Genomic DNA, 24,289 nt, shown 5'->3' on the forward strand with positions numbered 1-24,289 from the left:
TCTACTGCGCAGCGCCCATAGCTGGCTTACCACCGGGGGAGATCCACCTATCATCGACCGCTTAGTGATCGACCGATGTATACGTTCGTTGCCGCCTGACGCCCGGAGATACGCCTCCCAAGTGAGTCCGAGTTCACTGGAGGCACTCGTGGCCCTCTTGGAGAACCACCAAGTGAGCGTGGACATGATGAGGACCACGCGCACCGAAGCCGCCAAGGGCCCTGGAGAGGAGAAGCCCGGCCGCGACCGTCGAAGATCGACGCCACCGAACCCACCTGCCGCCCGGACCGAGGCCGCGGTGGCCGAAGGGCCCACCCGAGGCCCACATCAACGCCGCTGCTATGTCTGTGGACAGGCGGACCACATATCCTGGTCGTGTCCCGAGAGAGAGCGCGACGTTTCCATGGGGACAGCAGCCAGCTCCGACAGCGCGCGGCCCTGTTTGCACACCGGTACCAGCCCTCACCGCCAGACGCGCCTGCCCGTGAAGATTGGCCGAACCGACACGCACGCCCTGCTCGATTCCGGCAGCGCGGTGACTCTCGTACGAGCAGACCTGGCCGGAAAGCTCAGCTCCACCACCGTTCCAGTAACCTGTGTCCATGGCGATGTGCGTCACTATCCGGTGACACAGCTCCGCGTCCAGACGCCCCGGGGGGACGCAGTGGTGCCAGCCGGGGTCGTGCCCAACCTGCCCGTGCCACTGCTGATCGGCGCCGACTGCGTCCTCTTCGCCCGGTACTGGGACCCCGGCCTACTACGCGGCACAGCCCGCCACCGTCGCCGACGCGCCCCGCGCCCGGCGCCTCCAGGCGCGCTCCACGCCTGCCCCGCGTTCCGCGCCACCACGCCGGCCGGCCTGAGTGACAGCTCCCCGGCAGGGGATGGGGGAGACGAGAGAGACGCGAGAGATGAGAGAGACGAGAGAGGTGAGAGAGACGAGAGAGACGAGAGAGACGAGAGAGATGAGAGGAGAGGAAAAGACCAGAGACGGGAGGCGGAGGACACACAGGCCACGTCAAGCCAGGGGGCCGCGGGCCCCGCTGATGTTGCGGACCCCTTCGCCGAATTTCCCGGCGCCGAAACTCTCGAACCACCCCGGGCTGGGGGGTTCGCCACGGCGCAGTGGACCGACCCGAATCTGGACATGGCGCGCCGGAACGTGGCCGCCATCGACGGAAAGAAATGTGAGGGGGTGAGTGCATTGAATCCCCCATTCTTCCTTGTAAAAAAAGACTTGTTATATCGGGGTGTGTTGGACAAGGGGGGGGACCTAGTCGAGCAACTACTGGTACCAAAAGAATATGTGTCACGGGTGTTATATTTAGGACACACGCACCAACTAGGAGCGCACTTAGGAATACAGAAGACATACGAGCGCATATTGGCCCGCTTCTACTGGCCCGGGGTCAAGCGGGCAGTAGAAGACTTTTGCAAGGGTTGCTCTGAATGTCAAAAGACCGCTCCACGGCCCACGTTTCATAATCCTCTGGTACCAATGCCGATAATCGAAGTGCCATTTCCACGCCTTGCCATGGACATTGTGGGCCCATTGCCAAAATCCAGTCGCGGTCACCGCTATATCTTAGTGATACTAGACTATGCCACTCGATATCCCGAGGCCATTCCCCTGCCGGCGGCCTCGGCTAAAGCGGTGGCCCACGAGTTGTTGATGCTGTTTAGTCGGGTGGGCATAGCAGAGGAAGTACTAACGGATCAAGGCACCTGTTTCATGTCCCGAGTAATGTCCCAACTGTATAAATGGCTGAAAGTGAAGCACATTCGCACCTCCGTCTACCACCCACAGACGGACGGCTTAGTCGAGAGGTTTAATCAAACTTAAAAAAAAATGCTGAAAAAACTAACTGATGTGGACGGGAAAGACTGGGACCAGTTGATTCCGTATGTGCTTTTTGCCATCAGAGAGGTACCACAATCGTCCACGGGGTTCTCACCATTTGAGCTGGTGTATGGCCGGAGGCCCCGTGGCCTATTGGACATCGCCAAGGAAACCTGGGAGCGCCAGCCTTCTCCCCACCGCAGTGTGGTGGAACACGTGGAGCGTCTCCAGGCCTGGGCGAAGACCATATGGCCCCTGGTACGAGAGCATATGGAAAAAGCGCAACGGGACCAGGCTCGCATATACAATCGAGGCGCCACGCTCCGCGAGTTCCAGGTGGGAGAGAAGGTCCTGGTGTTGGTCCCTAGCTCTGAGTGCAAATTCCTGGCGAAGTGGCAGGGACCATACGAGGTCGTGGAGAAGATGGGGCCCGTGGACTATCGGGTGAGCCAGCCCGGCAGACGAAAAGGCTACCAAATCTACCATGTCAACATCTTGAAGAAGTGGATCTCAGCCCCCCGACTACCGCTGCCAGCGCTGATGACCACCGTGCCCGCGCAGACGTTGCCCCCGGTGCCCATAGGAGAAGACCTCGTCCCAGCCCAGACACAGGACATCAAGGACCTGCTGGGGCGGAACCGGGACATCTTCTCCGAACTCCCCGGCCGAACCACGCTCATCAGGCACGATATACGCACGGACCCTGGGAAAATAGTGCGCCAGCGGCCGTATCGAATCCCTGAAGCCAGACGAATTGCCATTAAAGAAGAGGTGGCCAAGATGCTAGAGTTGGGAGTTATCGAGGAGTCCTACAGTCCATGGTCCAGCCCGATCGTGATAGTGCCGAAGCCAGACGGGACGCTGCGCTTCTGTAATGACTTTCGAAAATTGAATGACGTCTCCGCCTTTGACGCATACCCGATGCCCCGAGTGGATGAACTGATCGAGCGCCTGGGCCCGGCCCGGTTCGTCAGCACGCTGGACCTGACCAAGGGCTACTGGCAGGTGCCGCTGACGGACCGGGCCAAGGCGAAGACAGCGTTCTCCACGCCCGACGGGCTGTTCCAATACACGGTGCTGCCGTTCGGAGTCCATGGCGCGCCCGCCACTTTCCAACGGCTGATGGACCGTGTACTCCGCCCCCACCGAGACTACGCTGCCGCTTACCTGGACGACATCGTGATCCACAGCCCGAGCTGGAGCCTCCATCTGCAGCACCTCCACGCCATCCTCGGGGCGCTCAGACGAGCCGGGCTGACGGCCAACGCCAAAAAGTGCCGCATCGGCCTGACGGAGACCGACTACTTGGGTTTCACAATCGGACGAGGGTGTGTGCGGCCCCAGACGCGTAAAGTGGAGCGGATTCGGGAATGGCCCCAGCCCATAACAAAAAAGCAAGTAAAATCATTCCTTGGCCTCATGGCTTATTATCAAAAATTTGTAAAAAACTACTCTACTATTGCAGCCCCACTGTATGATCTGACATGTCAAAAGCGCCCCAACCACATTGTCTGGACGGCCGAGACGGAGGCCGCGTTCCAGACCTTGAAGAGCGCGCTGTGAGGAGCCAGTGTTAAAAGCCCCCGAAAGGCCCTTCGTCCTCCACACAGACGCGTCGGGCACCGGGTTGGGGGCGGTCCTCGCACAGGTATTTGATGGCGAGGAGCATCCAATTACCTACGTGAGCAGAAAGTTACTAGACCATGAGAAAAATTATGCAACAGTAGAAAAAGAGTGTTTAGCGGTGAAATGGGCTATTCACCACCTACGTTATTACCTGTGGGGCCGTACCTTTACCCTCATTACAGATCATGCACCCCTAAAATGGATGGCCACCAACAAGGACCGGAACGCCAGAGTGACGCGGTGGTTCCTGGAGCTACAAGACTATTGTTTCAAGGTGGAGCACCGGCCCGGGAAGGACATTCCACACGCAGACGCCCTGTCCCGCATGTATGAAGTAGAGGAGCTGGAAGCCCCCGGACCAAGCGGCGGGCTTAGGGGGGGGATATGTGGAGTATCGCCACAATGCCGCCTGTCAGGTAAGCACCACACCAGGGAGAGGCCATGGGACAGAGACAGAGGGAGACCTCGCAGGGAGCGCACCAGCCTGGGCAGCGTCATAGAAGGGCGTTACCTGCCACTCACCATCATGAATCAGCCCCAACTGAGCGCAGCTGCGACGACAGGTTAGGTGTGGCACCAATCTACAAAAGTGGCTACTCTGTCTCAGTCTGGCATTGGCTCTCCTGGTGAATGGACGGGTGCTACAGGCGGTAAGGCAATTCTCCACTATTCCTGCACATTACTGAATGTTTATGAATTGTAGTGTTAAAGGACGCTCTCTGTTTACTCCTAGGCAACCTGTGGGAGTTAATCACACATACCTGAGCACAATGCATGGATACTGAGCGATGACGCTGTGGCGCACGGATCCAAACAAAGAGACATTGTGATGCATGAAAATACCCCGACCCGGGGTGAATTTTGAGTTGGACTTTATTATTTGAAGTTTTATAAAACGTAATACCAAGGGCCTGCGGGTCATATATCTGAAAAGGTGTCAAATAAAAACCCTTAAGTGGGCTTGTACCCTGCATTTTGTGTTTGGCTTTGATCAGTTCCCCACAGTGTGTACACGTGTTTGTGTGTGGACGTGCACACACACACACACACACACACACACACACGCGTATGTGCGTGCATAGTGCATACAACTGTGATGTTTCTGTCATATTGTCAAGGAAGCTACAAGGTCTGTATAGCTTCCTTTTAAGGATTCCCAAACAGTGAGAAGAAACAGGTTACAATCACAGGCTGACTTTATGTGATTAATTAATGAATTAATGAATTACATCAGGGGTCTAAAACGTTTTCAGGCCAAGGACCCCCTAGCTGAGAGAAAGATGAAGCAGGGACCTCCTACTCTATATTGTATAAAATTGTGTTTCAGATTAAAGTTTTTCTTTTACTTAGTCTGCTCTTTTTTCCCTCTACACCTCGGCTAATGTTCCCCTCAGAAAAGGAATTGTAGGGTTCAAGTGGTTAATGTAAAAGAAACGAAATCCCATCACACAAAGATTTGGTGGACCCCCCTATAGTAGCTCTGAGGACCCCCTAGGGGTCCCGGACCCCCTGTTGAAGACCCCTGAATTACATGATAATTTTATAATCACAGGCTGACTTCAAGTCATTATCATTTAGTAAGAAGAAAAGAGGATGAATATGATTAAATCAATTCTGTGTGTGCGTGAGCGTGTTTGTGTGTGTGTGTGCGACTGTGTGTGTGCGTGCGCGTGTGCGTGTGTGTGTGTGTGTACTGTAGGTCCAGTGTGTGCAGGTGTGGTGGGGTTGAAGATGCCCAGATACTGTCTGTTTGGAGACACGGTGAACACAGCTTCACGGATGGAGTCTACAGGAGAGGGTGAGAGACACGCACGCACGCACGCACGCACGCACGCACGCACGCACGCACGCACGCACGCACGCACACACACACACACACACACACACACACACACACACACACACACACACACACACACACACACACACACACACACACACACACACACACACACACACACACACACACACTCCACACATCCTAGACTCATCTCCCTCCTAGCTCCCATAATAATAATGTTGTATGTTCGGTAGCTCTGAAGATCCACGTCTCTGAGGCCACTTGTCTGGTCTTAGAAGAGCTGAACAGTTTCCTGCTGGAGGAACGAGGAGACGTGGCGGTCAAGGGAAAAGGAACCATGAAGACCTACTGGCTACTGGGACTGAAAACCTACTGAAACCCTACTGCTTCCTGGCACTATAGTTAAAGGACCAGTTCACCCACTCTCACCAACCTATCTTCATATAATTGGTGGGCTGTGTGGACAGTTCAGAAGCCTGACTACCAGTGACATCATCGGTAAGCAGGTTTTTTAATTTCAAATACATATATAAACTTTTTTTATGCGAGAACATGATTTGATTTTTTTCTTTATTCAAGTGTCATGATTCCAAGGAAGCCCAGCCCATATGGACTTACAGGACACTTCTACATTTCATTTGACATATACAATGAACCAACATAATAATTCACAAACGAATAACAAACTAAAACACTCAAGCTTCATAGTTCATAATGCACATGGCAGATTACATAAATACAACATTGGGCCTGTTACCTCACATCTAGAACACCGGACATGAACCTATTTGAAAAGCTGAGATTGTCTTCTACTCCAGGCTCTAGAAACAAAATGTGGCGTTATTAAATACCTCATAATTAAACAACCACTCCAACTTCTGATCATCATCCTCCCAGAATAGCTCAGGTTTTTGTTTTTGCATTACATCAAATGAAGAACAATGGCTTATGTTTCAACATGCTAACTAGTTTACAGGAAGGGAAAGGCTGTAGTTTCTATGAGCTTGGATTCCCCATCGATGATGTCACTGGTAGGCAGGTTTCTGAACTGTCCACATCCCACCAATGAGACACAGAGTGAGTAGACAGCAATGGTGCCATCGTATACTGAGCATTAGTGAGGACCAATTATGAAGATAAGGTTGAACATGGGTGAAGTGCTTCTTTATACTTACTAACTTACTGACCTACAGTGTTGCACACCGGAAATACCCGATCTACAAGCTCAACAGCGTGTAGATCTGCTATTGTTGCTGTGCGGCACCGTGTGCAAAGAAGTATGTCAAGCCCTTAACAGTCAATATGTCATTTCAAGCTTTCCCCTCACACATAATATTTAAAAATAAAATAATTATGATTTATGATTATTTAAATATATTTTTATATATTTAACAAAGGTACAATATATATATTTTTAACATTAAAATATATTTTCCCACTGACCACCTTTAATTAAGCATGGACCACCTTTAATTATGCATTGGACCACTATGGTTCGTCAACCACTGGTTGAGAAACAGTGATTTGAAGTATCTCGACTCCAGATGAACTTGTTTATGACTTAAATCTTTCTTTTAATTATCTTCTCTAATCTAAGAAACGTAATGAATATTTATCACATAGCCATTTCTTCACAAACCAGGAGGGAACGTTGCATTTAATCGACACTTTTATTGAAGGAATAGAATAACACTGTTGTTGTTCCGACTGGGATTCACTATCAGAACGGTGATGGAGTTGACTGAGAACCAGACAGGTGTTACTGGCTGTCAAGCCTCACCGTTACACAGTCGTTCTGTCAAACACGAAAGAACCTAATTTTCAGTGTTAATCGTGACAACACTTTTTTATTTAGTTTTAGTCATAGTCTTTTGAATACATTTTTATTTGGTTTTAGTCATATTTTAGTAATCTGAAATGTTTTAGTTTTAGTCTAGATTTTCGCTGGCCTTGATGGCGTCGTAATGCCTGATTTCACACTTGGTTGCATGCTGAAAATAGTCGATCTACAAGCTCACAACGCTTCGCGCTGCAACGCGTTGTGAGCTTGTAGATCGGCTATTTCCCCGAGCTCAACCAAACATAAAATTACTTGTCTTTTAGTTCTACTGGATCTCTTCTCCACTATTCCCTCCATAACATTTTAGTCTAGTTTTTATTTGTTGACAAAATTGTCAATATATTTAGTCTTTAGTTTTAGTCATTATAGCTTAGGTTTTATTTATTTGTGTGAAAAAAGGTAGTTGACGAGTGTGTTTCGGTTCCTTTGCACCGAGATTGACGTTTACCTCCATGTTTGACATCATGCAGCGAGGTTGCTCACAGTGAAGGCTCTGATTTGTGCTTCTGCGTCGTGCTGTTTTAGCAGTGTTTATAGTGTAGCACAGTGTTTCCCAACCCGGGGTCCAGGCCCCCTTGGTGGGACGCCAAAAGATCACAGCGGGGACGCGAGATCTTGTTCGTTTGGAGCTAGTCCAACATTTTAAACGTGTTGCACAAAATCAGAAGTCTGCCTGCATGTCCTCAATGTCATATCACTACAACTTATCATACTGTACACAGTCTATTATCCTCTACGCTTCAAGACGGGGTGCCGTAATTTCCCCCCCCCCCCCCCTAAAACATAATCATCAGGTATTATGGTTATACTAGGAGGAAGATTTTTTTCAAAAAAGTGTACAGAAATTGTTAAAATTATGTTTTTATGTGGACACGCCTCCAGTTCATTAAGTATACCTGGTTCTCACCTCCTCCACCACCTTAGCACCACCCACCTGTCCTAGTCCCTCCTCCTCCTCATGCCCACACCTGTTGTGTTATGATAATGAGGGGGAGGGTATGTTTTTACTATGTCACTAAAGCGCTGTTTCTCTATTGGCACGTTTGACCCTCAAGGTTTCAGCCTCCAGGTAGAAACTCAAAATAGTCAGAGAAGACATAAAACACCATAAAAACACCACCAGGTGGCTTAATGAAGTTCTATCAACCTCATAGACACATGAAAAACAGAAAAAGTGGGGGCACGGTGGCGCAGTCGGTAGCGCTGTCGCCTCACAGCTAGAAGGTCCTGGGTTCGATTCCCGCCAGGGACGCTGTGGGCGCTGGGGGCGTGTTCTCTCCTCCACGTCATCGGCGCCCATACCCTAGGTGGGGTTGGTGAAAGGGCCTACTCTGTGTGGAGTTTGCATGTTCTCCCCGTGTCTCCTAGGGTAGTTAATATCCTCACAAAAACATGTAGTAATCCTGGTCACTATACTGCCTCCCCCTGGTCAGCCGGGGCGCCTGATGGAGGAGAAGGGAACTGGTTGGAATAACGTGTTCCTTCCACGCGCTATGTCCAACCAGGGAAACCCCCCCCTGTCGGGTGATAAGAAGCGGCCTGCTTGCTCCTCATGCATTGAAGGAGGCATGAGCTTCAGCTTGGGCTCTCCCTAGGCTGGCAGAGGGTAGGTAGTGCCCAGGATTACATAGGCAATTGGCACTGGGTGAAAAAAATGTGGGTTACAAAAATCGTGGGATAAAAATTATTAAAAAAAAAAAAAACAGAAAAAGTGCAAGAAACATGGCACCACCTCTTTAACATAGATAACTGTCACGTGTAACATCATTGCGAAACACAGTAATAACAGTGTTCAAAATGTTTAAAAGGATCACTGGCTATAATACATTATAATTGCCCTATATAACAAAATAATTAAATCAAAACCACCTTAAATATTGTATTTATTTTAGAAATAGTTTGTCTTTCACTCAATCGGGACCGCTCCCGTCGCAAGTTGATGATGTCATATGTCCATGTGTAGTCCAACGCATATGGGCGTCGCAAGCGTAGCTCAACCGCGGCCATCTTGCGACAGTCATTCATAACATTATGTCTATGGTGCATGTACTATTGAAATAACCATAGCGTGCTCAATTTTCATCCGATTTTCAAACGGTTTGGTGTGTTGTAAACACCAAAGATGTAGTTATGATACTGCATACTAATTATAATCATGTTCTTATTTTATTTTTTAATAACATTAAGTATGCAGTATCATAACTACACCTTTTGAAAATCGGATGAAAATTGAGCACGCTATGGTTATTTCGATAGTACATGCACCATAGACATAATGTTATGAATGACCGTCGCAAGATGGCCGCCATGTGGCAACGTCGTACTCCATTGGGCAGCAGCGCGGGTGAGTCATGTAATTTCAGTTACAGAGGGCAATTATAATGTATTAAGGCATAAGGAGGATTATTAGCCAGGGATCCTTTTAAACACCTTCAACCTGGCATCCCTATTGTGGGTCTTTCCCGCCCATATTGTGCAAGAGGTATATAGGGCTTTAGTGGTTGGAAAATGTCTAAAAATGATGTGCCTGTGCGTGCAAGTGTGTCAGATGAAATGGGTGTGGCTCCAAGCAAAATAAATTGAGAACCAAATGTTATAGCATAGCAGGAACCGTAGTTACCTGACTCCGCCAGATGGGGGCGGTAGCCTGTGAAACAAATGTGACGCAGGCTTCTTCCTTTTGGCAGAGTCAGGTCAGAACCTTAGTGCTTTTCACATATAAAATATGTTGTTTTATTATTCCGTCATGATAAATATAACTGTGTGCTTGTGTGTTTTATCTCACTCCATAAATAACATCTTAATTTCATGTATGAACTTGTACTCATTCAAATAATATGTACACTCCATCCCCTAGTGATGTCATCTATGTTGCTGTAATGTTGTAAATAACCAATATTCTGTTCTATTATTTTCATGTGTGTAGATTGAGTGGTAAATAAAGTGTATTCAGTTTAATTATGTTGATGTGTTTATAATGATGTTGTGAGCTAGTGTGTGTGTGTGTGTGTGTGTGTGTGTGTGTGTGTGTGTGTGTGTGTGTGTGTGTGTGTGTGTGTGTGTGTGTGTGTGTGTGTAGGCCTATGTGTGTCACTTCCTGTCTCTTGTTGGGGTCATTTGAGTGTTTCATTATACAAATCAATGAAGGATACCCACTTCCTGTCTTGCTTGTTTTTGAAATATTAAAATCTGTTCTTCTGCGTGGGGCTGAGACATGGACGCTTACAGCAGGCAGTGGTGGCTTATCCAACAGGCTTGACGTGCTGAAGCACAGGGCACCAACCTTGTGGGGGGGCACGACGCTCCCGGGGGGCACCGAACCGGGTCCAAGCACCGGCCCCACGAAGGGTTAATCCACCCCTGACAGCAGGTAAAGGATGCAGTGTTGATTTCGTTGACTAAAACTATGACGAACATTTTTCGTCGACTACCTTTTTTCACTGACAAAAACTAAATAAAAACTAAGCTACGATGACTAAAACCAAGACTAAATATGTTGACAATTCGTCAACAAAGACAAAATTGTTAGTGAGGGACTAGTGGAGAAGAGATCCAGTAGAGCTAAAAGACAAGTCATTTTATGCTTGGTCTCGCTTGGGTGTTCGCTTGGGGGCTCTGAAAATAGCAGATCTACAAGCTCGCGTTGTGAGCTTGTAGATTGGCTATTTTTGGCATGCAACCAAGTGTAAAATCAGGCATTACGACGCCATCAAGGCCCACCAACATTTTAGTCGATTAAATCAACTGTAGATTTAGTCGACTATAATCTTATGATATTTAGTTGACTAAAACATTTCAGATGACTAAAATATGACTAAAACTAAATGGAATGTTATTTAAAAAGACTATGACTAAAACTAAATGGAATGTTATTTAAAAAGACTATGACTAAAACTAAATAAAAAATTGCTGTCAAAATCAACACTGGCTGGATGGCATCTACACAAGAATGCTTCAAATGGCTTGGTGTCAGGGTGGACCAAATCAGAAAGGTGGACCTCTATGGAGGCCTCCTGGGGGTCACGGACAAGGTCAGAGAGCGAAAGATGAGGCTGGCTGGTCACTGCGCCAGGAACTGATGGCGAGCAAACCACAGGCACAGGAGGGAAAAGAGACAATAAAGTTGAGTTGAGCTATTATAATCATTTGATATCAATGCAAATATTAAAAAGTTGTCAGTAAACAGCTTAGCAATTTGTTTCTATTATTATTGTGTTACATAATGTTGAGGTATTATTGTTGTTATTTATGCTTTATTTGTGGTGTTCGTATTGAAGGACACATAGCAGGGTAATCTGATATTCCCCTTTGAGTTGTTTTGGCCGCTCTTGTCCTGCACATTACTTTGTTATTGTTTTCCCTTCCCCAATCGCTATTAGGCCTGTACTGTAAATGGTATTGAACTAACACGTATTTTATTGGTTATGTGAAATAAACTACTCTAAAGTAACTACCACAACTTACAACAACCTCACAATCTACACAGCTGTGTGGCTGCAATTGCATTATTACACTACATTACATTATAGTCATTTAGCAGATGCCTCCCCTTACAATAAGTGCATTCAACATAGGTAGGGAAGAAAACTACTAATCACCAGAAGTCATAAGTGCATTCTCTTCTAAAACAAGCAACTAAGAGTATACCTAGGCTAGCGTTGAGGTAAAAAGTGCAATATATCAGCTACTTTCTTAAACAGGTGAGACAAATAGGACAATCAAATAAACAAGATCGAATAAAACACGAGCTCATAGAACTAATTGTGTTTATGTTTATTTTATTACCCCAGCCACAAACTGTTGCAAAAATTCTGCCAATGAGTAGAGAGTGCCCAGTGATCAGCTTAATTTTGTATAGTGTTCCAGTTCCAATTTTGTCTGCTCATTTATTTGTGTCTCACTAGTGAGACACAAATAAAAAAATAAAAAAATATAATAATAATAATAAAATAAAATAATAAACAAGTGAAACAAGTACTTGTTTCACTTGTTTAATCTGTATGTTTACTGACTGAGTTCTCTAGCCTGATTGGATAAAATTGGTATCCTGACCTGAAAATGCATTTCCTGTTCAATATGACAAGGCCATGGAGACTTCTGTTACTGAACAAACCCTACAGCAACGAGTCCTATCAGAATACACTTATTTTAACCAAAGAAAATCACTTACCCTAACTTTAAAACCATCCTCTTGAACTTGGGGCAGTCCAGAAACGCCCCTGACGACCATCCGGCCAATCACAGCGCGACAAGCCCCCTCGACCAAGTCTCGGGCTATGGGACCGTCCCCCTGGGCTATGGGACGGCAGGAGCAACGCTTCCGCTTCCCCGCGGAAGTGTTTCAGTCAGCATCGCGCAGAGCCACGGGGAGGAGCGCAGCGTCGCAACAAGTTTTAAAAACCCACACAAAACAAAACCATTTAAATTAAAAATTTAAATTAAAAAAAAAACACAAACAATTAATTTTTAAAAATAATAATACTACATTCGTAACACGAACAGCCCGCCACGCGGACCGACAAGAAGCACAATAACAAGAGAAATAAAAGAACCGGAGCCCGCGGTTGCAGAGAGCCAGAGACCGAGGAGCCGGGCTCTGCTGAGGCCGGACGACATGGATCCTTCCCCGGCCAGCAAGGCCGGCCGCCCCGCGGGCCGGCTGCTGCTGAGCACCCCGCTGGACGCCAAGGACGAGATGGAGGAGGTACGTAGAGATCTAACTCAGTGGTTTGCAACCCTTTTTCATATCCAAGGACGGAAGGACCCCCTAAATTGACACTTAGTAGCCTGCGGACCCCCCATTTGTAAATATAGGACCCCCCCATAAGAGAATATTTCTTTTACGGCTCTAGCAGTGATTTTCAACCATTTTAATTTCAAGGACCCCCCCAGTTTGACATGCATTAGGCTACGGGACCCCCATTTAATGGCATTTCTATCTCTGGGACCCCAATTTACATTGTAAGAGCAATGTTAATGTAACTCTGTGAGTGTACAAATGTGGTTCAATTTGCACACTCTCTGAGTTAAAGACCCATAAGGTTCCATTTGTACACTCTCAGAGTTACAGACCCATAAGGTTCCATTTGTACACTCTCAGAGTTACAGACCCATAAGGGTCCATTTGGTTCCTTTTGTACACTCTGAGTTACAGACCCATAAGGGTCCATTTGATTCCTTTTGTACACTCTCTGAGTTACAGACCCATAAGGGTCCAAATTTGGTTCCTAACTATCCCATCATTTAGCTGGGGACCCCCTGGAACTCCCTTTTGGACCACTGGTGGTCCCCGGACCACTGGTTGAGAACCACTGATCTAAATAGAGGGTTTCCTCTGTGGAAGCTGTTTCTGACGGCCTGAAGAAAACACCCTGCAAACAACCCCACTGATGGGTGGGCACTTACAGGGACATCTGGGCACCTCGATGTGAAATGGGCTATTTTGTCCAAAATGTTGAAAAATAAAATATTTGGAAAATGGTGCAAGTAAAGTATACATGATTAGAACATGCTTAACACGCTTTCTAATGTTTCTACAATTGCTACAAAACCTGTATATCCAGTCATTTTGGGGCATAAACAAGAAGTTGAATGATACAATTAAGTCAGATAATGATGTACCATGCATGTTCACATCATGTATACTTTACATTACTTGAGACCATTTTTCAAATGTTTCATTTTTAAAAATCCTTTTGGACAAAATAGGCAATTTTTCATCGAGGTGCCCACATGTCCCTATAGTGCCCACCTATCCTGTATCCTTTAATACACCATATCCACTGCACATGACATATAGCCTAGTAATATTTCATACTGTCTGCTTTTTGGGGGGTTTAACTTTCTCAAAGGAAAATAAATGAACAATAGAAGTGATGTTGACTTTGTAATAGTTTGTATTTGTATTGAAATAGTATTGTTTTCACTATTCTCATTTCACTGAGTAACACACTGATCAGGTCATAACAGAGTCAGGGTGCTGATATTGTGCATGTTGGCTCACTGGAAACACTGTGCTACACCAGTGGGTCTCAAAGTGGTTCGCAGTGGTGTAAAGTAACTAAGTACCATTTTGAGGTATTTTTTACTTAACTGGAGTATTTCCAATTGTCTGCTGTACTTTTACTTCTACCCCACTACACCTCAGAGGCAAATGTGGTACTTTTACTCCACTGCAATTATTTGAAATCTTTAGTTACTTTGCAGATATAAATGATTTTATTATAACACATACATTAACCACTTCAGCCCTATTTCATATTTGAAAATAGCTGATCTACAAGCTCGCAACGTGTTGTGAGCTTGTAGATCTGCTATTTTCAAACATTTTAATACTTTTAAGTTTATTTTGATGCCAATACTTTTGTACTTTTGCTCAAGTAACATTTTTGAACTCAGGCCTTTTACTTGTAACAGTCTTTTTTTTTTAAATATATATTGTGGTATTGATACTTTTACATTAGTAAAATATCTGAGTACTCCTTCCACCACTGCTTAAGGGGGTTCCAAATGGACCCTTACGACTGTGTAACTTTGAGAGTGTACAAATGGAACCAAATGGACCCTTTTGGTTCCATTTGTACACTCTCAGAGCTGGTCCTTTTAAATTAAAAGGTTTTGAGAAGCACTGTGCTGTAGACCATTGGTTCTCAAAGTGGGGTCCCCCAGGGGTCCTTGAGGGAGTTCCAGGGGGTCCCCAGCTAAATGATAGATTATGCACCAAATGGACCCTTATGGGTCTGTAACTCTGAGAGTGTACAAATGGAACCAAATGGATCCGTTAGGGTCCATTTGGTTCCATTTGTACACTCTCAGAGTTAAATTAACATTGATTTTACAATATGAATTGGGGTCCCAGAGGTATTAATGCCATTTATAAATGGGGGCCCGTAGCCTAATGCATGTCAAACTGGGGGTCCTTGAAATTGAAATGGTTGAGAATCACTGCTAGAGCCGTAAGAAAATCTTCTCTTATGGGGGTCCCTGGCATATCTTTTGAAATGGGGGTCCCTGGGCTAATGTGTGTCAATTTGGGGGTCCTTGACGCAAAAAGGTTGAAAACCACTGCTGTAGACACTAAATGGAACAGAGCCTAGATATTATTAGTAATTGGTAAATGTCCTGTGAAGGAAGTAAGGAAGAGGCCCCCCAATTTCTTTCCAACATGGCTGCTGTGCATAGAGCCTATTGCACACACACACACACACACACACACACACACTAATCAAAACAAAAGAGAACCCCATATTATCCTTATCTCCCGTGTAGTAGGGTTAGCCACGCTAGCATGCTAGCTAGCACGGTGTATAGGGCTATAATGAGCGTCGGTAGCACGGTGGCTAATAGCTAAAATGCTAACGCGCACGACGTTATGCACGCAAATAACCGCTGGGTGTTGTGTCGCTTGTTTTTTTTTTTACGTGTGAGGTTTGTTTATTTTGAGACTGTTCATGATGAAGTGACACTGGCTAGCGTTAGCATGCTAGCACTACGTAAACAACATGGGTCGGTCGCACACAGTGAGCGTGTGTGACTGACTGTGGGTGGCGCGCATGCGCAGTCTGCGCGCATCCCTTCACATGTCAACTGTCATTGTTTTTGTTTCAGTGGTGGGAAAAAAGTACCAGAAGTACTCAAATGCAGTGGTGGAAAAAGTACTGAAATGTTTTACTTAAGTAAAAGTATCAATACTGCAATGTAAAAGTACTCCGTTACAAGTAAAAGTACAGAATTAAAAATTAACTTGAGTAAAAGTACAAAAGTATTGGTATCAAAATGTACTTGAAGTACCAAAAGTAAAAGTAATAAAATATTTGAAAATAGCCGATCTACAAGCTCACAACGCGTCACATTGCGACGCGTTGTGAGCTTGTAGATCTGCTATTTTCAAATAGCCTAGGTATAAAATAGGGCTAAAGTGGTTAATGTGTGTTTCATAATGTAATCATTTATATCTGCAAAGTAACTAGTAACTAAAGTTTTCAAATAATTGTAGTGGAGTAAAAGTACAATATTTGCCCCTGAGACGTAGTGGAGTAGAAGTAAAACTACTGAAAATTGGAAACGCTCCAGTAAAGTAAAAATACCTCAAAATTGTACAGTACTTGAGTAAATGTACTTAGTTACTGTACACCACTGGTTTTGCCACTGATCTGGAGTCTGGCTTTACAGCAGGTGGTTTCACAAAGTGGTCCTGGAATATGAAAAACTAATTGTAAATGTAGCATCGAAATCAGTTCAACGACTTGAACCCTGTTTGATACTTTTGGCTGTTTGAAAATAGCTGATCCACAAGCTCAAGACATCTAGGAAGAGTTTTTTTTTTAACCCATTGAGACCTGAAGCCGATTCTACATGTCTCCTAAATCCCAACAGTTTTCTGAAAAACGTATGTTTCTATATCAGTGGTGCTCAATCTTTTTCATGTCAAGGACCCCCAAAATGATATGTATTTGGCCGCCGACCCCCATCAAAATATGTTGTTCCAGGGACCCCCAGAAGCAAAGATTTGAGTTAAAAATGTTCGCTTTAAAAATATATATATTCAGAAGATTTGCACAAATTTTTACGATTTTTCAAAAATAGCAAATCTACAAGCTCGTAGCGCGGCATTCGGTGCCGCGCTATGAGCTTGTATATCTGCTATTTTTGAATAGCCAAAGTGTAAAATAATGCTTTTTAGCTCAAATCAAAAAATGACACAGTTCCAGGTCTTAATGGGTTAACAATGTGGAATCATTTTTGACTGCATTTACACCACTTCTCTTTTGGGTCCCTGGCACTAAATGTTTTCAGATGGGGGGTCCACGGCCATGAAAATGTTTGAGAAGCACTGTCTTCAGCATGTTTTATATTCATTATGAACAGAGTGGCATTGTGGTTCTTCTGTCTCATTAAACCATTAAGACCGGGAACACATGTGTGTCATTTTTAGATTTCTTTGGCTATTCAAAAATAGCAGATCTAAGCTTGTAGATCTGCTCTTTTTTTTATCGTGAAAATCTTTGAATATATATATTTTTCAAATCAAACATTTTGAACTCAAACCTTTGCTTCTGGGGGATTCTACAAATGTCTTCTAAATCAGTTTTTTTAACGTATGTTGCTATGATATCAGTGGTGCTCAAACTTTTTCATGTCAAGGACCTCCCAAAATTATATGTATTTGGCCGCAGACCCCCATCTGAAAATATTTTGTTCCAGGGACCCCCAGGTTTGAGTTAAAAATGTATATAAACCGCTCACAAAATGTAAGGAAACTTGAATTTGGGCCATGATATCTCCCCTTTACTAATACCAATCAGTAAAGTGTTATATATCATTTTTATCGTTGATTAGTCACCTTTACAACGAGGTACAGCTTGTAAGCATCGGGCATTCATGGAATGAGCAACACAAGCAAACGTGTGGGTAGCGCCGAGCAAAAATGTGCCAAAATGGCCTGTTAGACTTTTCTGCTGACATTCAATGTTGTGACATTCAATGGGCTTCAGGTGTGTGCCAGTCACAGGTGTGTGACTGTCTCACAGGTGAGTGACTGGCACCTGAACATGGGTTCTGCAACTGTTGAGTTTGTGTATGCTCCAAGCAGCAACACTGCCCCCATGGAAAGATGCCACTTTTGTCAGGATAAGGCCCGTGCAACAGGGCAAGTGAAGCTGGTGTTCCGTTAAGCAGTGTGACAGCATTATTTGGTGTTAGCCCTGGTACCATTTCCAAACTTAGGACTAAGTTCTGTGAGACTGGTGAAGTCAACAAGGAAGACAACAACCCAGACCCCTTGCTTCACTGAGGAACCATAGATTTACAGGCAAGATTTGCACAACGGTACCAAAGACAGATGTCAAAGTTGCAGGGCCCATGCTCAGGTGCCAGACACACACCTTTGACTGGCACACACCGGCCTGCAATGCTACCAGGGATGACATCAAATAATGCGTAATCTGCGTAACGGAACACCAGCTTCACTTGCCCTGTTGCACGGGCCTTATCCTGAAGGGACAAAGTGGCATCTTTCCATGGGGGCAGTGTTGCTGCTTGGAGCATACACAAACTCAACAAAGTTCCAGGGGCAGTGTTGCTGCTTGGAGCATACACAAACTCAACAAAGTTCCAGAACCCATGTTGCAGAACGCAAAGTTGCAGAACCCACCTCTCAGCAGGTGTGTGCTGGCAGGTCGCTCAAAACAAGAGCGATTACCAGCAAAAGCATATTGGGTGATTTTGGCACATTTTTGCTCGGCGCTACCCACACGTTTGCCTGTGTTGCTCATTCCATGAATGCCCGATGCTTACAAGCTGTACCTCGTTGTAAAGGTGACTAATCACCGATACAAATGATATAGATAACACTTTACTCATTGGTATTAGTAAAGGGGAGATATAATGGCCCAAATTCAAGTTTCCTTACATTTTGTGAGCAGTTTATGTGTTCAAAGATTTGCAAACATTTTCACGATTTCTTAAAAAAAATAGCAGATCTATATATATATTTGCTATTTTTGAATAGCTCAAAGACATCTTAAAAATGACACACAGATGCGTTCGCGGTCTTAACGGGTTAAAGGGATATTTCACTTTAAAAAAAACTGGGTCATTTTATCGTCTACCCAGGCAGGTTGTGAGCCCCCCAGACGGTTTTTAAGTTGCTTGATTCATTATTTAGATATTTAATATTCATTTTATCAGACACGCCCCCTTCCTATACAAACCCATTAGGGGCCCGTGTTTTTTCAATCACTTTTTTCATTTATTTTTAATGTATGTTTTTGAAAATTAAAAAAATTAAATACGATAAAAAAATAAAATAAAATAAATGAAAAAAGTGATTGAAAAAACACGGGCCCCTCGCGTATTAGGAGGGCAGGGTGAGTCACCAGAACCAAGGACGGGTGTTTTTGATGAATCTAACATGTTAAAAATTGAGTTTTAAGTTATAATGGGTTTGTATAGGAAGGGGGCGTGTCTGATAAAATGAATATCAAATATCTAAATAATGAATCAAGCAACTTAAAAACGGTCTGGAGGGCTCACAAAAGCCTGAGTAGAAGATAAAATGACCCAAAGTTTTTTTGAAAGTGAAATATCCCTTTAAGGTCTTAAGCACTGATTTAGTTCAACAACCAAAAATAGTTTCTGATGGGCGAGAAATGGAGCAGACTGTTGCACTGTATCGATTCAGTTCACATCAAAGCATGCCGTGTGGGAGGAGGTCATTTTAGTTCTACCCCGCTGTCAAAGTAATAGGCTACGTCATTGGTTCTCAAACTGGGGTCCAGGGGTAAAAATGGACCCCAGTCCAAGGGTACCAGGGGTAAAAATCTTGAAAATGTGTGCAAATCTTTTTTTTTTTTTTTTGTGTGTGGTGCCGAAGGCAACCACTCCTATACATGACTTTGTCCGTATGTATGTATGTATGTATGTATGTATGTATGTATGTATGTATGTATGTATGTATGTATGTATGTATGTATGTATGTATATATGTATGTATGTATGTATGTATGTATGTATGTATGTCTACAAACATTGATGACAACATCAATACGGGGGTCAATACGGGGCTCATCAAAGGCACCACTCACTTCACACAGGGTGTGATTTTTTTTTACATTTTTAACACAAATCTTTACTTCTGGGGGTCCCTGGCACGACACATCTTCAGGTGGGGGTCCGCGGCCACATACATATCAATTTGGGGGGGTCCTTGGCACGAAAAAGTATGAGAACCACCGGCGTACTGTACTGTAGCTCAGTTTAGCCGGTAGCCATTGGAAATGAATGGCCGACGCTCGCTTTGTTGCTTGTTGTCTCTTTTGGTGCGAGTCCTCCTTCAGTAAGCTCTGTGTGTGTGTGGTGTGTGTGTGTGTGTGTGTGCGCACGCTGTGCAATTAGACGTTGTGAAGACCATTTTACTGGTCCTCAAGAGATAAATGGTTGTTTTACTGTTTAAAAATAGCTGTGGGCCCCCGGCTTGTTGATCTGCTGCTTTCTTGAAAAGTAACAGTTTTTGACATCGAGGTTTCCACCTGACAGACGATTTGTAGAATCGGCCTCAGGTTGTTAGTTAGGCTTAAATTAGTTTTTTTTATTTTTAGAATGTATTTGCACGCAGTTGTATTTTGTATTTTCTGTTTTTGTCATGATGATGATGTGATGCTTTTATATGTGGGACTACGGGTGGAAATGAGCTGCTAGCTAAATCCAGCATGTTTACGGGAGATCATGTTCAATTGATTGAATTCTTGTATGTATGCACGTATTGAATGTTCATTAAAGGTATGGTAAGTGATATTTCTTGGTTAAAATGTTAAAGCACCATATTCTGCTATAGAGTGTTTGTTCAGTAACAGGGGTTCTACATTTTCAGCTAGGTGACAACATTTCAGCCAATCAGAAGAGAGTACCAATTTATCAGCTTTTACTGTGTTCCAGTTCCAATTTTGTTCAGCTCATTTCTTTGTGTCACCACTTCCAATTTCACTTGTTTAATCAGTATCCTGACTGAGTTCTCTATCCTGACTGGATACAATTTGTATCCTGACCTGAAAATGCATTTTCTGTTTAATAAAGAGCTGGAGAGGCATGGAGACTCCTGTTACTGAACAAACACTCTATAATAGCAATGAGTAGCAATGAGTACTATCAGAATATAGAGCTATTTAACACTTATTTAAACCAAAGGAAATCACTTACTCTACCTTTTAACGTGAAGTGTTAAGTATTGGACAGGCTTGTGCGCACTGCATTCTAATGAGCGTGTTTCCTCTCTCCTGTATAGCGATTGGAGAGGTGCTTTGCCATCGTCCAGTCGTTGACCAATGGGCTTTCAGAACGAGAGGCCAACGACGCACTCACTGCCAACGTAAGTTACTCACCGTTGCTGTCGGGCAGAAACCTCATATCTCCATGTTTCAACTTTTTTTATGTTTTACGGAATGCCCCTCCGATACTCTGGACTCTGGAGGGTTGATTCCGACACAAAATCACCTCGATTTATCTTTTTAGTCTGAGACCAGCTAAAGGTGTCTTAAGCCTAATTTATGGTGGTCATACACTGAGAATAGCCCCAACTTTTTAATGCCCTACTACTTCATGCAAGAGTGTCGCACAAAATCATTTTGCGATGCGTGGTGAGCTTGTTGATCTGCTATTTTCACTATTTAAAAAATGTTTTAAAAATAATAAAAAAAGAAGAACTGTTTTGGTCTTGGACATACAAGGTTTCCACCCGGCAAAGTACTGTTGTTGTAGTAGTAATAGTCATATTACTAGAAGTAATTGTAATAGCAGTAGTAGTATTAAGGCTAGTAATAATAGTGTAGTAGTAGTAACAAGTGTAGTGGTATTAGTAGTAATACAAGTGTTGTGTACTCTGTTATCTAGGACATTTTTAACCTATTGTCGTGGAATTCTGATCAACCAGTAATCAATAAGGAACATGGGAGTCGAGACAATATTCTAGGTGGTGGTGGTTATGCTTTATGTACATGATATCATGGTCAGAAGTACATTAACACTCATGTCAGTGGTACTGTAGTTCTGCCCCGAGCACAAGGCAGAGATCATAGTTATACTCTAGCAGCCTGAAGGACAAACTGAACCATAACAAGATAGGACAGTGGTTCTCAACCTGGGGGTCGCGACCCCCAGGGGGGTCGCCAAATCATTTGGGGGGGTCGCCAGATTTTTTGGTGAATTTGAAAAAAAAAAAACTTTTTTTTTTTTTTTTTTTTAACAAAATATTGTTTTATGTTATCATTAATTCATGTTTTATCAGTTAATTTACTCAATTTACCCACTTTTTGCAAAAATGTTTTGATAATAAACAATTATCAAATAACCTATTATAATTAAATAACCTTTGCGCGCGCGAACGGGTGCACGTGGGGGGTCGCGGGAAATAATATCATTATTTTGGGGGTCGCGGCCTGAAAAGGTTGAGAACCCCTGAGATAGGATGTACCAAAACAATAGATATTAGGCTTAGTGGAGACATCTAGGCTCTTACAAGCTGACACATATCATAATGTATTGTAGAAGTATTATAAGGGATGGTATAATATAAAGGTTAGATATAAGCAGCCATATAACTTCTTCCTCAATTCCATCCTTTTTTTTTTTTTTCTTTTTGTTTTTGTTACATATTACACATCACATTATAATAGAAAGAAAAAAATGTTGGTACATGAAATGATCACATGATGAAAAATAATAGAATGTCAATTGATTATGGTCAATAATGATAGATACGATTGCGGATAGTGTCGAAAAACCTACGTGTAGGAAAAGATCACTATCGTTCTCAACTATTTGCACCACCACCTTGATGTAATTTCTTGTTTTTCTTTTGAACAACGGCCGTAGCCCTCAACCGGGTATATCATTAATATGATCAGTATCAATTGACAATTCATACACAAAAAAAAATCTTCAGGTCTTCTGTTCCAAAAAAAAAAAAAAAAAAAAAAAATGTCCTTTTTGGCTTCAGTGTATGCACGTGTGTGTGTGTGTGTGTGTGTGTGTGTGTGTGTGTGTGTGTGTGTGTGTGTGTGTGTGTAAAGGTTGTTGGGGGTTGTGGAGAGGGCTTGTGTGTCTGAAAGGGAGTTGTTGATTGGGGAGAGGGCTTGTGGAAAAGGGGCTTGTGTGTGTGTGTGTGTGTGTGTGTGTGTGTGTGTGTGTGTGTGTGTGTGTGTGTGTGTGTGTGTGTTTTGGACGAGGGGAGAGGTCACTAGTGCTGATCACCCTCACTTTGAACAAGATTCGCGCTTGCTCATAGGTCAAGTGTTTCCTCTTCATCCTCAAACAAGCCTTCAAAATCAAAGTCCCATGAAGGCTCGTCATGCACATCGGAAAGAGCAATGACAGGCAACATAGTGGCTGGTTTGTTACACAAGAATACAGAGGCAATCATAGATTTTATACATTGGATTCCCACACACAACAGTATCAAGAGTAAAAAGAATGGCATTGCAGCTTTAAAAAATTGTGGAAATGCCTGGTAAGGCCCATGAGTCTAACCAAGAAAAGAAATCCCATTTAGTGTCTACACTGTCTTGTGATGTCATTAGGGACATTTGGGTCCCAGGGCCCTCCCTTCAGTTGTGAACAAGGTGATAAAAGAACGAGCACACAGCGCATACCTTTTTGTATGCATCTATAATTATTCAATGAACTTGTTATTGGGTTGATTAATAAGGTTAGTGAGTTAGTTAATTAGTTTTCATTCACTTTGATTGACATACACAAAACACATACTCAAAATGTAATTGGAAACGCAACAAAACAACTTTCCTGTGCCTTTTTCACAGGTCAATTGACATTATTCTCGGGCTGTACAAAATTGTACAACTGTCTTCTGTAACCAGTCGACCTATTTCAGAGAAATGTAAGGTTAATGACAGCAAAATTGTACAAGTGTCTTCCGTAGCCAGTCGACCTATTTCAGAGAAATGGAAGGTTAACGACAACAAAAACAAACTTAATCCACCCTATCAGTGGTACCATGGTAATAGAAATAAAAGTTAGGTCAATGATTAGCAAAATATTGTGATATATTTTGCAGCATGGTCGATGATGTGAAGTATGGACTCCTTTGAAGTAGTGTTTTCAGCCACTCCACCGCAACTGGCAACATAAAACTACAAAGAAAATGTTAGCAATGTCTGAAATTACTTGAGTCTCTCTACTTATGGATCTGAAATCATTCAACTAAAAATGCTATAATGTCTATTCATTTTAAAAACAACAAAATATGTGGAATGTTGAGTATCAGGAACACGCAAAATATTCACTTCCTAAATTACTATAATGTACAGCACTTGAAAATATCAATAGCTAAAATTATGTTTGCAACAAAAGTACACTACTACCACGAAATACGCAAAGAAGAAGTTAGGTATTCAATACTATATCAGTGATAGGAGCCATATGGGCTACATGTTATCTGAAACGTAATAGTTAATGTACTTATCTTATTGAAATGGTCAAATGGCGTTTTATAGTTTTGCCTGCTTGGAACGTCCTTGCTGGCTGGCACTCCAGATTATGTTCTTGTGCTGTAAAGCATAATACACTGACATATTTTCAGTTAGTATCAACAATACAGACTCTCTACATTATGTTTACATTCACCTTAATGCATTGCATATAGTTTCTCGACTGGTACTTCTAAGAAAATAAA

General features: G+C 43.6%; 2 protein-coding genes across 5 annotated transcripts in view; both read left to right on the forward strand.

Moving 5' to 3' along the window:
• Positions 1–7,202, forward strand: part of LOC311061588 (atrial natriuretic peptide receptor 1-like) — a gene marked incomplete at its 5' end in the record, with an annotated part of 45,417 nt that extends 38,215 nt beyond the window's left edge. The window contains 2 exons of the mRNA XM_084080274.1: positions 5,166–5,264; positions 5,501–7,202. Coding sequence (XP_083936400.1) covers positions 5,166–5,264; positions 5,501–5,643 — 242 coding nt within the window. The 3' untranslated portion in view covers positions 5,644–7,202. The remainder of the gene's footprint in view (positions 1–5,165; positions 5,265–5,500) is intronic.
• A 5,263-nt stretch (positions 7,203–12,465) lies between these two features.
• The window catches only part of ints3 (integrator complex subunit 3), a 55,308-nt gene continuing 43,484 nt past the window's right edge, over positions 12,466–24,289 (forward strand). For all 4 annotated transcript variants that reach the window (XM_084081193.1, XM_084081195.1, XM_084081194.1 and 1 more), the window contains exons 1-2: positions 12,466–12,811; positions 20,888–20,971. In XM_084081193.1, coding sequence (XP_083937319.1) covers positions 12,722–12,811; positions 20,888–20,971 — 174 coding nt within the window. In that variant the 5' untranslated portion in view covers positions 12,466–12,721. The remainder of the gene's footprint in view (positions 12,812–20,887; positions 20,972–24,289) is intronic.

The sequence above is a fragment of the Gymnoscopelus microlampas genome (genome assembly GCF_963454915.1).
Source record: "Gymnoscopelus microlampas genome assembly, chromosome: 15".
In the NCBI taxonomy this organism is placed as follows: Eukaryota; Metazoa; Chordata; class Actinopteri; order Myctophiformes; family Myctophidae; genus Gymnoscopelus; species Gymnoscopelus microlampas.